General features: G+C 36.3%; 1 protein-coding gene across 14 annotated transcripts; it reads left to right on the forward strand.

Annotated features, from left to right (window-relative positions):
• The first annotated feature begins 1275 nt into the window (after positions 1-1275).
• On the forward strand, positions 1276-13535 carry LOC148864411 (uncharacterized). Of its 14 annotated transcripts, XR_016108979.1 has the most exons (7): positions 1276-1419; positions 2152-2310; positions 4206-4273; positions 4393-4479; positions 8044-8116; positions 8282-8337; positions 13195-13535. XR_016108979.1 is itself a non-coding variant. In XM_088974466.1 (5 exons), exons 1-5 carry the CDS (start codon positions 1292-1294, stop codon positions 13307-13309), a joined length of 420 nt encoding a protein of 139 aa, XP_088830592.1. In that variant the 5' UTR covers positions 1277-1291; the 3' UTR covers positions 13310-13535. The 14 variants fall into 14 exon arrangements, 2 of the variants coding, with proteins under 2 accessions (XP_088830592.1, XP_088830593.1); XR_016108977.1 differs by having other exon boundaries at positions 4206-4479; XR_016108975.1 differs by lacking the exon at positions 1276-1419 and having other exon boundaries at positions 1426-3419.
• The last annotated feature ends 1656 nt before the right edge of the window (positions 13536-15191 follow it).

Below are 15191 nucleotides of genomic sequence, written 5' to 3' on the forward strand. Positions count from 1 at the left end.
TTAACAATTAATAAAACTAATGTAGATCGGTTTTAAATATTATGAATTAATACAAATATTTAACGAATAAATTCGAAATAGTTATTGGTCGGAATTAATAAGTACCAATATTATCAGTAATTAATTATTAATAGTTAGTAATTAGTATCAGTAATTAATTATAAGTAATTATTATCAGTAAATAAATATTTTTAGTAATTAATTATCGCTGTTGATCAATAGTTTGTAATTAGCATTAATTAATTAAGTAGCAGTAATTAAGTATTGGCAATAATTATTATAAGAAATTGTTATCAGTAATTAATTCAGTGAGTAATTATTATTAGTAATTAATAGACGAAATTAATTAATTAGAAAGCATTAATAATAATAATATAAATAAATGATAATTACAGTATTTAAATAAATTAATGTAAATACATTAAAAATAAAGTATTTATTAATTCATAGTAATATAATAACAGCTATTAATTATGAATTGTAATAAATTACATTTAACAACATTTATTAACAGAAATGTATTTATTATTTAACATTATTTTAATAATTATATTATTTTAAATAATTAACAATATTTATTAAAAAACAATATTATGTAACATTGCATCATACAGTATGAAATATTTATTAATTAAATAACAGTGCATCATACAACAATTAAGAGTAATTATTTATTAATTAAAAGGAAATTGCATTTAATTATAAATAATTAACAGTAATTAAATTGTAGCAAAATATTATGTAAAGAATAAAACTGATATTGGTCTTGATAATTAATTATTAATGGTATGTTAAAATGTAAATATCAGTATTTTGATAATTATTAATGCTTTTAATGGTGCATGCCCGAATACCGTTGTATTAATTATTAATGCTTTTAATGCTTTTTTTTAGAAAGAGATTGAGAGCAGGAACTTCCCACTTCTCAGGTATGAAGAGTTATAATATCACACATATTTGAAAGTTAAGAGAAAACAAAATCAAAGATGGCCATGTGTCTACATGGTGGTTGGTTTAGAGTAGTTGGCTTTGGACTTTATTAGTCTGCAAGTGAGTGGTCGTCTATCTTCTTGCAAAGACAGGTGCCTAAATGTAGATAAGCCACGTGTCTGGGGGAGACTTTGGATATATATATTAGATTTGTTTAGTGTGAAAGTCTCTCTCTCATCTGTTGAACTAAGAGTCAATTTTCCTTTTTTTTCACTTGTTTTTTTTTTTGTTTTTAATTTTCAAAAATTAAAATCTGAAGACATAATGCCCGAAACTTATTATTTAGCTTTCACGATGTGAGATGGGGAACAATGCAAAGCGTAAGGTGGCTGAATTTGATTGGAAGTACACCCCATCCCACGCCAATGCAAGTGAAGAAAATCCAAATCGATCTCTTGCACTTGAAAAGTTGAAATGGTGTGGGCAGAGGTGCTCTTCGATTCAAAAACTCAACCCAGAACCCAACCCTTGCTGACTTTGGATTCCAAACAAAAACTCCATGATGAAACCCTAAAGCTATCCATCATTAACGATTGTAGAAGACCTCTTTCTTCCTCAAACTTCAGCCAGGGGGTGGAAAATCCACTTGCAAGCACTTGTTTGGTTCCTTGAATCTCCACGGTGGAATTCTTAGAAATATGGGATTCAATCTTCTTCGAATTTTTAGTCAAAATCAGGACTCAATAAATGAGTCACTTTCTTCTTCTTCTTCTCACTTTAGACTTTGCTTCTTTTGTACTTCTATCCAAGGTGAAGCTATAGTTAGGCAAGGAAGATAAGTTTGCATCCCCTACAAAAAGAGGCAGAGTGTAAAGTGAGAAGAAGAAGAAGACCTATTACTCGTTTATTGAATCTTATTCTTGACTAAAGATTTGAAGAAGATTCATTCCCATCTTTCCAAGAATTCTGCTGTAAAATTTCAAGGACCCAAACGAGTGCTTGCAAATAAATTTTCTGCCCTGGCTAAAGCTTGAAAAAGAAGAAGGCCTTCTACAATCATTAATGATGGATAGCTCTAAGGTTTCACCACAAAGTTTTTGTTTGGGGTTCAAAGTTGTCAAGGCTTGATGAGCTCTGGGTTCCCTTTCTATTTTTTTTTTCACTTTATCCTCCTAGCCTCTACCCTCTAGCCTCCTGCTACTTAACCCTTGTTTTGAATAGGTTGCCACACTTTAGTACAAGGAGATGGATTCGGCCGTTAGTGGCGCGGTAGGTGATAAAACTCTTGCATCCCAATCCCAATGGGAGTTCAGCTGGTCTCTCTCTCTCGTTTGTTCATTCTTGAAAACCCCGTACTTTAATTTTTCTGTCTTCCATTTGGTGAGGGAACCTAACTCATCATTTACTGTATTTTTATTTCGTCTTTGGTTTTCTGCTTGTGGTTACATGGCATTTATCGACTATTTTATTCACTTGATATTCTAGTTCTTATATGGTTGTTCCTTTATTTTCTTCTCTTTATTTCACTATTATCAATTATTATTCCTAGACAGTAAAAGGTGTTTGATAAACAGGTATGTATCATTTATAAGTAGAAAATTAGAGGAAAGGCATTTGTCAATACAGTACTAGATTATATATGTCTTCACAACATCTTAACTTTGAATGAAGTCACAATTGAATGCTACTGGCTATGATTCTTTTTTTTTTTTTGTTGGTATAAAAGTGATTCATTAAACCCAAAGCAACAACCCGCCGAAGAAAGAGAAAACCAGCATACAAAAGAAACCAGGCAGCAAAAAGAAACAAAAAAAAAAATCATGATTCAGAAATGAAGTTAAATAGATGTTTCAATTTTTTTGTGATTTTATTTATTTATTTTTATTTGGGGTGGGAGTGGTAGGGTGTTGGATTAATACCAATAACTTTGTTAAAGAGCGTGGATAAAGGTGTAGAATTATCTAGTTTGCCAGATGGCAACGCGAGGCCAAACGAAACCTCATAGATGAGATTTCCGTACTAAATGGTTAATTGAAAATTTTATTTAGAAGTTCCAGAGTATCCGTCAGGCAAGGGTGAACCTTTTTTTTTGTTCAACAACCTGAAAAGAAAAAAACACTCTTTTTGTTCATTATCACACTGAAGGCTTTCAGCATATTGATGCAAAAGGCGAAGTTGGGGTGGGAGGAGAAGGTTTCATCAGGGTGACCCTCTTTACTTTTCTTTTTCTAAGCTGGTCAGCGGTTCAAAGGTTAACTTTAGTAAGTGATCTTCCTAATATTGTTGATCATATTGGGGCTTTGCATTGTGAACAAAGTATAAATCATCTCATATCTGGGTTGGTGAGTGAAAGGTGTGGAAAGAAACTGTAGGATGGAAAATCTTGCAAAGGGTGGAGCAATGCTGATTCTTGGTGCTTTAGTTGAGGTGGTATATGGATGCGTTTCCTGTTTACCAGTTAATATTGGTGCCTTGTTATTTTATGAAAGGTAAATGAGATTTGTATTAATGGAGGGAGAGATTCCCTCAACCAAAAAGACAATTACAGAATGTATACTGCAGTATGATCTGATTAGTAATATACAAGAGATGCTACACTACAAGATCCTTTTCCCATATGTTATACTTCATAAGAAAAGGATTTCGATTCTTTTTCCCCTATGCCTTTTTCTTTTCTTTTGTGGGATGGGGAATAGGGGTGTCAATTGGACCGGATTTGGTTCAATCCGATCCAGTCCAATTTGAATCCATTACAAATGGGCCAGGTCCAATCCAATCCAATGAATATTTTAGACCATTTTGGACCGGTCCAATTCAATGTCTGGACCGTCCAATCTGTTCAAATTCATTTTAATTTAGATTGGTTTCAACCTAAACCTGGTCCATTGACACCTATATTCTTATCTTATATCAATGGACCAGATATTGGCTCAATCCACCCCAATCCAATATAAATTCATTGTGGACGGACCAGGTCCAATCCATCTAATAAATATTTTGAACCATTAAGTCTGGATTGGTCCAATTCAATATGTCTTGTTGGTCCATTCAATCCGTCCAAATGGATTTTGATTTGGACAGGGTCCAATTCAAAACCTTCCATTGACACTCTTAGTGGGGATGGTTTGCCTACTTGATTCAGAGGAACTCTTTTTGTGCTTCCTAAAACTGGAGGATAGGATTAATTTGTTCATGGTAGCAATATGTTCATATTCAGCTACCTAATTTTCTACTCTATTATCTACCATTGTTATCCTTGCCTACTTCTGTTGCAGATGGACTGAACTTCCCAAGCTAGAAAGAGATTTGGTAGATCAGAAGGTGTACTGTTGCAAAGATCAAGGTTTGGAATTGGACCTTAGACCTTGGACCATGTCACCATGAACAAAACTTTGTTGGGAAAGTGGTGTGGAGATATTGGAAGGAGAAAGTTAGATTGTGGTAGTAAATTACTGTTTTCAGGTGCGAGTCAAATGGAAAGCTTTATGGATAATGGATGTTGGATTCTATGGTATGAGTGCGGGTTCATAAAAATCTTCTTTTGAAGAGGTAAGACATCAATACCAAAAAGATAAGGATATACACGGTATAGACCATATAAAAAAGCTGTTATATAATGGCGCCAACCAACTCCCAAAAGGGAATTCTATATTGCTTTCTATCTATACACAATGAATCACAAGAAAGGAAGTATTGAAACGATATGAAAATATTTGAAACATAGATTTTAATTACCTGAAGTCTTTTTTGATTGCTAACTTCTAATCAAGTGTACAGAATCACAGAGTCATCCTTTACATGCTTTCCTGCTAGTTAATCAGTTTTCAAATACTCACTCTAAACTAACTAAATGATTGCAGAAATGAGCAATCTTCAAGGGCTTAACCTCTCTTTCTAGAGCCCTTCAAATGCCAGTAAGCCACTATGCCCATATTTGTAGGGAAAACATTAAAAAAATAGGACCAAAGAGTTGACAAACAGTAATGCAGAAAAAGATGATTTTCTCCCGTTCAAACCACAAATGCAACCTTAAAAGGAACTGAAGGCACCAAATACACTAACTGGGATAAGATTTGTCTAGGTATTCTAAAGAAAGATCGGACTGAGAATGTACCAAGGCATCATTGATGCTAACTCTTTAATCATCTAGTGTGCAGTCACTAGTGGTGCAAATTTGCTAAAAATGATACCATGGAGTCTACCACTCTGCTATCCAGGTTTTACCAAAATCTTGGAGTTCAAATCATTACTTCATTCTCATTGACAGATAGGAATTAGACAGGCTGTTAACCACCCTAGCTGCTGAGCTTTGGCCTGCTTTGCTTGGACTCATTAATTAATAGTTGATATCAGGCTCATTTTTCCTAGTGACACCCAGGGTCAACTCACCTTATTTAAGTCAATGTTTTTATATTGGGTCTGATAACTAAATACCGAATACTTGACTTGAGGCACACAACTAATTCTTCATTGAAAGACAAGAATCAAATCACAAAAAATTATAATTTTTATACTTATTATGTGCTACATAATTGTTATACAAAATGTAAACTGTAGTATTCTATTAAACAGAGCCAAGCCCATCCAAGCTTGGGTCAGGCTCCTTTAGTTAAACAAGCTTAAATTGAGGCTCAAGTTAAGGTTCTCATGAATGAGCCAAGTTATGTCAGATCATATATGGCTCTGCAAGCACATAATATCAAGTTTCTGTAAGAAAGATCTAGAAAGAGCTCTATTAGTGGTCTGTCTCTTCTCTTCAAATTCAGCTGTTTTTTTTTTTTTTTGAAAGATGAAGAAGTAATTTCATTAATATAGAAAAAATGCAAAGGGAGAAGTTCCCATGCAGTACAATACATCAAGGCTGAGGAGACATCCTTAATATGCATTACAAAGCAAAATCATCATTGCACAGAATATTTCCCCAATGGTCCTAGAAACAATTGAACATAAAGCCCTGAAAGGGATTTTTTATTTGTTGCCCATTTAACAATTAATCTTTTAATCTTTGCACAAATTTTCTTAATGGGATGAGACTGGTTCTTGAGAGATCTGTTATTTCTCTCTTCCTATGGGCACCAATGGATTGCAAGAGGCAGCAGATTACCCTGTTTGCTAAAGATGTGCAGATGCTATGATGCAACAAGAGATTTAAATATCCGGAGGCTCCACCCAACTGACCCCAAATAACTTTACAGCATGAATTCAAATGTCATGAGAGAAGTTACACCTCATCAGTAGGTGTTGAATGTTTTCCTCAGCCACCCACACAAACTATAACGATTCACAATACACATTCCTTTTGATCTCAGAACATCTATGGTTTAGATTCTGCCTTTAATTGCTGCCTACAAGAAGAAAATTACTTTGACGCGAAACCTTCTGTTTCCAAATCCAACCCCATGGAACCTTCTCCTCATCCAATTGAGACGAGTTTGAAAAGATATATTTTACTGTGAAGTCACCTGATTTATTACTTGGCCACCACAGGCGATCCTCCAAAAGTGGCTGAGGCTTTTAACCTGCTCCAGATTTTTTATGTGGATCATGTTAGTTTGTTGGATGGTGTATAGTGTGCCAAGACTCCATCTAAAGTGACTTTTCCCTCTTTTTCTTGTTGGAGTTCAAGGGGAGCAAACAAGATAATAGTAGATTTGGTGGATTGGGACCTGGCTTCCTAGTCTCTGAAGGAACATTAATGAATTGGAAATGGATTTTTCGTATGGATATATATACTAATATTGACCAATCTACAGTGCCCAGATATGGATATGGGCACAGCCACATAGACATTGATAAATGAAATGGAATACAACTCTTACATTTCCTGTGATACAGTGCGTGGATACAAAGTACTAATGCCCCATTTAATATGCTTAAACTGTGCTTTTATATCTAACCTTTGGAGGCCTTTTATCATTTATCATTTATCATTTCTCAATACTTATATTTTGCCAAATTTAACTAAGCTTCTGATTATATAGGCTTTTATGGTATGATTTGTTAAAACATACCATTCACATTTTAAAACTATTAGTGCTATAAAATATACTCTAGGAGTGTCCATGCATTATGTGGTATCATATTAGGTATGTGTTGTGGCTGACACTGGATTAGGCAGGTGCAGCTATCTGGGTGTCATAGAAAGGTGGCTTTTTTTCCAAATCAGGATTGTTTTTGCACAATATTCTTAGCATTGAAATAATAAAAAATTGTTTAAAGTTGATAGATGATATGGTGCCTACTAGAGTAGAATTGTGAAGAAGCAGGATTCATTTCAGGACTTTTTCATCTGGAACATGTTTTTTTTTCTTCCCTTCTATGCAAGGGGAACTGTGAATCGATTTGTAACCTTCTATACCCTTTTCCTTTTACATTGAGGCTCTCAATCTTTTCCATACTTAATTTTTGCATGGTCAATAAGGGGGTTGAGTGCTAGGGTCCAATCTTTTGGAACTTATTTTTTGTGTTATTCTGGTCCTTTTAGAAAGAATGTAGTTGACACATTTTATGAAGATTGAATACCAGGTTGAAGAAATAGTGGGCAATATCTATACTTTTGGTCATAGATTATGGTGGATATCCAAGGATTACTTTGCTGTGTTGATCCCCGTCATTTGATGTTTAGATTTTTGATTTTTTGTACAGACAATTCTACAGTAGATTGCTGTATATGGAGAGTAACCCCTTTCTTGTCACTATATATATGGAAATGGATGATCTTGCAGATCATGCAGGTTTCTTATCTAGAGCAGTCTTACTATTCGAGGCAATAGTTGGCATATAAACAAGATCTGGTCATCTGTCATGGTTGCTAAATTTTGGGACCCTTAACTTCTATTTGTCCAACTAGGAAGAGGCCTTACTTCAGAAAGCAATATGATCATGATAATAACCACAAATTTATGGGATGCAAAAACTCCAGACCATTTTTAGATGACTTAATTTGAAAATATGTTTGCTGTATGTCTAGGTGGAATGGTGCATATAAATGTTTGCACTTTGCATCTATATTTCAAATCTTCTGCTGCATGCCCATATCGCAAGAACTAGTCTATTCTTTGCTTGTATCTCATCTCATCTCATCTCTCTCTCTCTCTCTCTCTCTTCCTGCAGTGACTTGCAAGTGGGTTATGAGTCTGAGGAGAATGCATCCATGGTCTATGCAGCATTAGCTGTTGATAAGGAGGTGAGCTTACAATTCTTGCAATTTTCCCCTGGTCATCTAATAGTTGTTGTAATGATCTAGTGGCCAATAATTAGTTTTGAAAAGAACAGCACTATTCCTTGAATTATTGTTTTCCTTTTTCTCCCCTTTTTTTGGTTTTAATTAGATTTTGATTTCCAATTCCAGTTGCAGCCAGACAAAGTAAGGAGGCAGATGTCTGTGGGTGATGGAAAGCTCTCAGTGTGAGTTTCTGTTCTATTGGCAGCTATTGCCTTGTTTCTTCTCCCCTTCTGGAAAGGTTGGGGACTATGCTTTTATATTTTAGCAGAACTTTTGAGGTTTTCAAGATACCATTTCAACCTAAAAGTTATTTTCAATTTTTAAATTTCATATGGGTCTTACTTCCAATATCATCATCATCATCATTGTAAAGAAAGTTAATAAGAACATAACCATTATCCGTTTCTCTCCCTCTCAAGTCGTGAGGTCATCAGGCTATTTTTATCTACTATAAGTCAACATCATTTTCATCTTCCATACCAGGGTAGTATATGGCTTTCTATACACATGACTCATCTATCTTATTGCCTATTGACTAGACATCGTACAGAATTGTCTTTATCACATTTTCTTTCGTTTTTTTTTTTTTTTGAATAAGAGATCACATTTTCTTAATAGATGTATCAGGACAATATACATATAATCAGTTTGATTGTAAAGTCAAAAGCTTCCTGCTATTTTACTTAGTACTTTTAGGGGAAATGTCTATGAAGAATTATATTGGAAATACTCAATAATGGAGAGGATGTTAACCACCTTTTTGTCTCATGCTCCTTGTGTCATTTGGAACCATTTTCCCCCTTTCTTTGGGATTTCTTGTATAATACCAGAGGATATCATTTTTTTATAGTCAATATTAAATTCATTAAAAAACCAGCATGCTCAAAGTATAAGCAGCTGGTAGATAGTACAAAGCTTGCTCCAAGGCTTGGAGCACAAATTACAAGCCAACAACAGTACAAACAAACAAAAAAACTCGTGTAAGATTATTACAGATTGAGTCCCGGCCCTAGACATCTCCATTGTAAATGGCTTCTTCCCACCCCTGCTCTTGTAAGTGAGTTTGCTACATTGGCACACCTAGGCACCCAGTTGATTGAGCAATTCAAATTGGTGACATAACTTGTGTCTGTCTCACCATTAACACCCATGGGATTAGTTCTTGGTGACTCATCCAGCAAATAGCATTTCAACAATCTCCTACCTCCACTTCTTTCAGTCCCTGCATAGTTATCAAGTTTAACCCCTGAAGTGAAGCCAACAACCTAGCTCTTAGAGAGTTCCCAAAGCCAATCAGGCCAGAAAAACTTTAGCAGAATCTGTTCATTATGGTCCCTAATTACACCCCCAATACCTGAGTCCCGGATTCATGAGGCAACATCCATCAAAATTAAACTTGATTTTGCTCACAGATGGTGCACTCCACTCTGCCAATGTTTCAAGTCTCCTAACCTTGAAATCAGCCACAACTTTCTATCCTCTTAACAGATCATTTATGGTAATGCCTTGGAAGTGATGCGAAAGCATTTGGTGGGCTGAAGGTTACAGCTGGAAAGAAGAATAAAAAACTCAAACTAAGACCAAACCCATAACTAGACCCATACCCATGTCAAAACCCATGTCTTTTACCCATTCCCATTATCCATATCTACATTCCTATTTCTAGCCCATATCTGTACCCAAAATCCCGTCCGTGGCCAGTGGCCAGCCAACCCATTAATTTGGAGCATGAATTGGGAATTGATGCATGTTTAGTGAACCCTGATGTTGGAGTTTCTTGGAATTAAAGAAACATATAGAAGGTCAACAACCATCTTGAAGTCTTAGTCACTAAGAAATGTATGGCAAGTTAAAGTTGCAGTCTTTTAGGGGAATTAATTAGAGTGTAGTAATTAAAATTTAATGCTAGTTTCAAAAAACTTCCCTCCCTAGGATGTGCTAAGAAACTGGCAGCCTGGAAAAGAAATTATGTGACCCTGGGGGGTCGAATTACTTTAATTCAATCCACCTTAGCGAATCTCCCAATTTACTTCCTTTTAGTATTTAGGATGCCGCAAAGGGAGGTAATGAAAGTAGAGAAATTGATGAGGGACTTTTTGTGGGAGCTTGAAGAGGGAAGGAAAGATCATTTGGTAAGATGGGAATTAGTATGCAAGAAAAGGGAGCAAGGGTGTCTGGGATTGGGTAACCTAGGTAAGAAAAACTCAGCCCTTTTGGGGTAAGTGGCTTTGGAGATGGCCTTTGGAGGAGGAAAGACTTTGGCACAAAGTTGTAGAGAGTATTCATGAAGCAGAAGGCAATGGTTGGGATGCTGGAATTTCTCGGAGGGCCACGTTGAACTCTCCTTGGAAGGCAATCTATGGCGTTCTTCCACAATTCCTAAACTTAATCAGGTACAATGTATGTACTGGGGATAGGATTCTTTTTGGGAGGACTTACGGATTGGAAATTCAACCCTCAAGGATCTTTTTCCACCTTTGTATTCCCTTTCTCGCTTTAAAAATTAACCTGTTCAAAGATTTGTCTCATTTTCCTCTTCTTATTGTTTCAGTTCGGATTTGGGTTTCAGGAGAGACTTAAGAGATTCTGAGCTTGACCAGACAACACAGTTACTTTGCTTGCTTGATTCTATCTGTCTGGACCCTTCTAAACCTGATGCTCGTATTTGGTCCCCCAACCCTTTGGGCTCTTTCTCTTGCATCTCCCTCTCCTTTTTCTCTTCCTTATGCTCTGTCCCTAGCTCTCAGCCTTTCCCTTGTAAAGAGGTCTGGTCTAAACCTGTTCTCCCTGAAGTGGGAGCCCTTTGTTGGGAGGCCTCTCTTGAAAAACTAAACACATTGGACAACCTACAAAAAAGACCTTGTCTGAGTATTTCCCCCAACTGGTGCGTCATTTGGGCCCGGGCCCAAGCTCATGGGCCTAAAATTATGACCAAGCCTGACTTAGAACGGGATGGGCCAGGCCAGCCTGTCGGGCTACCCGGCCCATGAACAGGTCTAGGTGCAATGCAAGAGGAGATGTTTGGTACTTTCCCAACTCCTGAAAAAAGGATACATGCATGAGGCGAAAGACATCAACTTTTTAAGAATGCTCGTCTCCTTTTGAGAACCCTAAGATTCTGCTTGGTTTGTAAGATGGGAAGGGAAAAATGGAATGTTCTTCCCTTTACATGTTTGTTTGTGGGATCTCATGAGATGGAGTGGGAAAAAATGGATTACAATTCTTAAATCTTGGGAAGTGGAATCACACCATTTTAGTGTGACAATGGGAAAGGAGGGGGAAATGTGTTTAACAGAAAAGAAGACACCTTCCTTGTAGTAATTTTTAGAGTTAATATTAGACCTGTGACCCATTAATAAATTATTAATGAAATAATATAATTAATAGTTACTAATGATATAAAATATTAATAATAAATATAAATTAAGAAAATTTAAGATATTAATTAATGTTTACAATAGAAATAACAGAATCTTTAATGACAAACTGCTTCCAGCTAGCTGCTCTATTGAGGACCAATAATTCCATTTTGGGTTGGGGCAGAACTTGAGCTAGGTTAGCCTGACCTAACCTTGAAAAAGTTGGGCCACACCACTCTTTGATCCAATACACCCATACAGGACATTCTTTAATTATGTGGTGAGTTCTGGAACACACCACACCACAGCATGCAGAACACCACCAAGGGTGTGGTGAGTTTCAGAACCATGATTTTAAATACACTATGGTGGGGCCCAGTTCTATGGAGCACACCACACTTTTTTGTGACAACAGTCCCCCTTAGATTTGGTTAAGGTTAACCTCAAACCAGCCCAAGTTGCACCAGTTTGGGGAACAATTAAATTAATTGATGGTTGCACTTTAGGAAACTGGCTTCTTAAGGTGTTGGAGGAGTATACTCATAAAAAAAGAAAAAAAAAAGAAAAAAAAAGAGGGGTTGGAGTATGTAGAGATCATGAAGGCACTATTCTTTTGAGTTTTCCAGGCCTGGTGTGTGAAGGTAACTCAATTAGGGCAGAGCTGCTAACCCTTTTGCAAGGTCTAAAATTTGCAGAGCAGCAATGTTGGATAGGTTTGGTGTTAAGAGATAGCAGAGTGGTAATGGGTTGGGTTAAGCCATCAGTCTGGTCCCAGGCTTCTAAGGTTTTCTTATGGAAGCTAGGGCCTTAGAGACCAACCTCATTCAGGTGGATTCCTATGTCTGCTAATGCACTAGCTAATTTCCTTTCTAGAGATGAGGTTGAAAGATCTGCTCACATTGGGAAACTCTAGGCCTAGGGTTGCAGCATTTAATCTAAAGCTGTTCAAACTTCTGTGCATCTGTCAGCTTTAAGCTGTACTATATGAAGTGTAATGGTGATAGAGTTAAGATATTTGTACTTCTTTTTCTTTCTTCTTTGGTGGATAAATTGTATTGTTCCTTGCTATTAGCTTCTGGCAGCAAGGGTGCCATTTTATACCTTTATAAAATTCCTGATTTGTGTTGCTGATCAAGGAAAAAGAACTCTAGTGGATACCAACTGGAATCAAATGACTCCATTATGGGTTTCTATTTTCATTTAGGGCAGATTTTTTCCTGGTTAATTAAGAGGACAAGTTGAACATCTAAAATGAAGCCAATTTCTATTTGCATTTAGGAGAAGGGATCTTTTTTCTTTTCCTGGTTGATTAAGAGGACAAGTTAAACATCCAAAATGGAACCAGTTTTGATTGTTTAGAAAAGATAAAATGATCCTTTTTGGGATTTCAAGGACTTATTTTGTTTTGTTTTTCATAACTAATTAGAAATAACTCCATGGAGGATACTTACCAAAAAATGCTATGAACTTAAATGAAATTATTTACTTTCACATAGCATCTGAGCCCCCTGCGAATGGTTTATAAATAAGCTGAGCAATTGCACTTGTTGCCCAAGGTTTTGACATATTTAGAATGTGTTCTGGGAACATGAAATAGATGATCATTCATGCCATGGCAGTTTAGAAATGTAATGCAAATTCTCATTTTCCTCGGGTTATTTTAATGGTCTTTTGTTTCAGACATTTTGAGGCAGTGGAAGCTAGATTTCTCCGTGCCTCATTCAGTGCATTTGTGGACATTCTGACACTTGCAACCAAAACAATCGAAGAATTTGGATCAGGAATGGAATTATAGCATCTATTAATTAGCTTCTGATCAGAATTGATTTCTTGAAATGACCAGTGTAATTTCATTTGAGACCCCCAACATTCATGAGATATCAGAGCTTGAGTTGTAATTGCATTTCTTCATTCATGGTCATTTACAGAGTACGGTTTCACTTTCAGTTTTATCTGTAATGTATTTTTATCGTTTAGCATCTTATTGATGTGATCATGGAAGAAAGAATCTCGACTCCTGATGTGTAGTGCCACCTCTTTAACAACTGTATACCATTTTAAGCAAATTCTAGGGTTAAAAAGGAACACATGTATATGCATATGCAACTTTTGTTCCAACTCAAGGTGGGATATGGTGTTAAAAGAACATTAAATTAAATCCAAAAAAGGAAGACCCTTGTTAAATCAAAATTTTCGCATTTATATTTTTCCAGATGATTAGGTACAATGATGGTATAAGCGATAATCAATCAACTACCGTTCAGAATAATAAAAGCCAACCCGTCGGAGAATTAACCCTGTCTGGTTGACTGTGGTTTGTTTAGGTGATGATACACCATTATGCCAATGACTAGCTCCCCGGTCCCCACAGCGGTGCCGGTGGTGTAAGCCTCCCACTGGATTTCTGAAAATAAAAATCGATGGTACGACCTCCTCATCCAAGTCAGGGATTGAAATAGTCACAAGAGATGAAAGCGGAGCTTTGGTTTTTGCCCGTGCAACCCCGCTGGAAGCTTAAGTCCGCACTTTTTACCGGAGCCATTATTGAAGCCTTTGAAGGAGATGCATAGTACGTCATCAAACTCTTGTTGGAGGACAACCCTCACCTTCCATGGAATATTCTCAAACTCATAACCAACTGCAAGAGTTACTGAAGTAGCTCATCTTCCTAATACTCACCTTCCATGGAGGATTCTCAAGCTCATAACCAACTTCCAGAGTTACTGAAGTAGCTCATCTTCCTAATTATCACCTTCCATGGAGGATTCTCAAGCTCATAACCAACTTCCAGAGTTACTGAAGTAGCTCATCTTCCTACTATCTCAGTTAGGACTCCCTCACCCTCCATGGAGCATTCTCACGCTTATAGCCAACTGCATAAGTTATTCAGCTCATCTTCCTAATATCTCAGTTACCTTTACTCTTAGGTCCTATGATGCTGCTGTTCACGGATTGGCTAAATTTGCTCTTTCTTCTCATAACACAAGGACTTGGTTCATATTATCCGATTTCCTTTGTCCAGTTTGGATGCTGATGTAACCGAGATTTCTTGATTAAATAGTTTAAAAAAGGGCTTTTTCAAAAAAACAATGTCTGATTGAGTTTGTATAATTGGTCAATGTCTTCAATGTCCCCTAAAAATGGTTAATGTCTGATGAGTACACTCATTGCCGCTAGGTGTCAAAATAATGATGATGACGATGACGACTCTGATGATAACGATAATGATGTCTACTCATTATATGTTCAACTTTAGAGTTTTAGCACATTAATTAATATTCGCTGCACGTGGAAAGTTTGTTTAATTTTCATTGGTTTATGTTTTGCAAGATATATTTTCAAAATGTAATTACTATCATGTTCAACTATGACATCTTTTACCATTATATTCATGGTTTTAAACGATCCAGAAATGGAATTATTCTATCCATCGGTTTTTGGGTTGACGGTTCCACTGTTTGGTTCAAACAAATGGTTTATTTTAATAATAAAAATAATAAAAATTGTTGAACAGGTTGATGGTTTGATCGTCTGAGTCAACGGGTTGTTAATCGATTCAACGGTTTTTTTTACTTGGGACCAGGTTTAGGGAAAAATGGAACTGGTTGCTTAGACTATAGGGGTGTAAACTGATCGAATTCGAATTGGATCAGACAATATCCAAATTCAAATCCGAT

Source organism: Nelumbo lutea, chromosome 3, assembly GCF_056320005.1.
Source record: "Nelumbo lutea isolate HS-2025 chromosome 3, American lotus-T2T, whole genome shotgun sequence".
In the NCBI taxonomy this organism is placed as follows: domain Eukaryota; kingdom Viridiplantae; phylum Streptophyta; class Magnoliopsida; order Proteales; family Nelumbonaceae; genus Nelumbo; species Nelumbo lutea.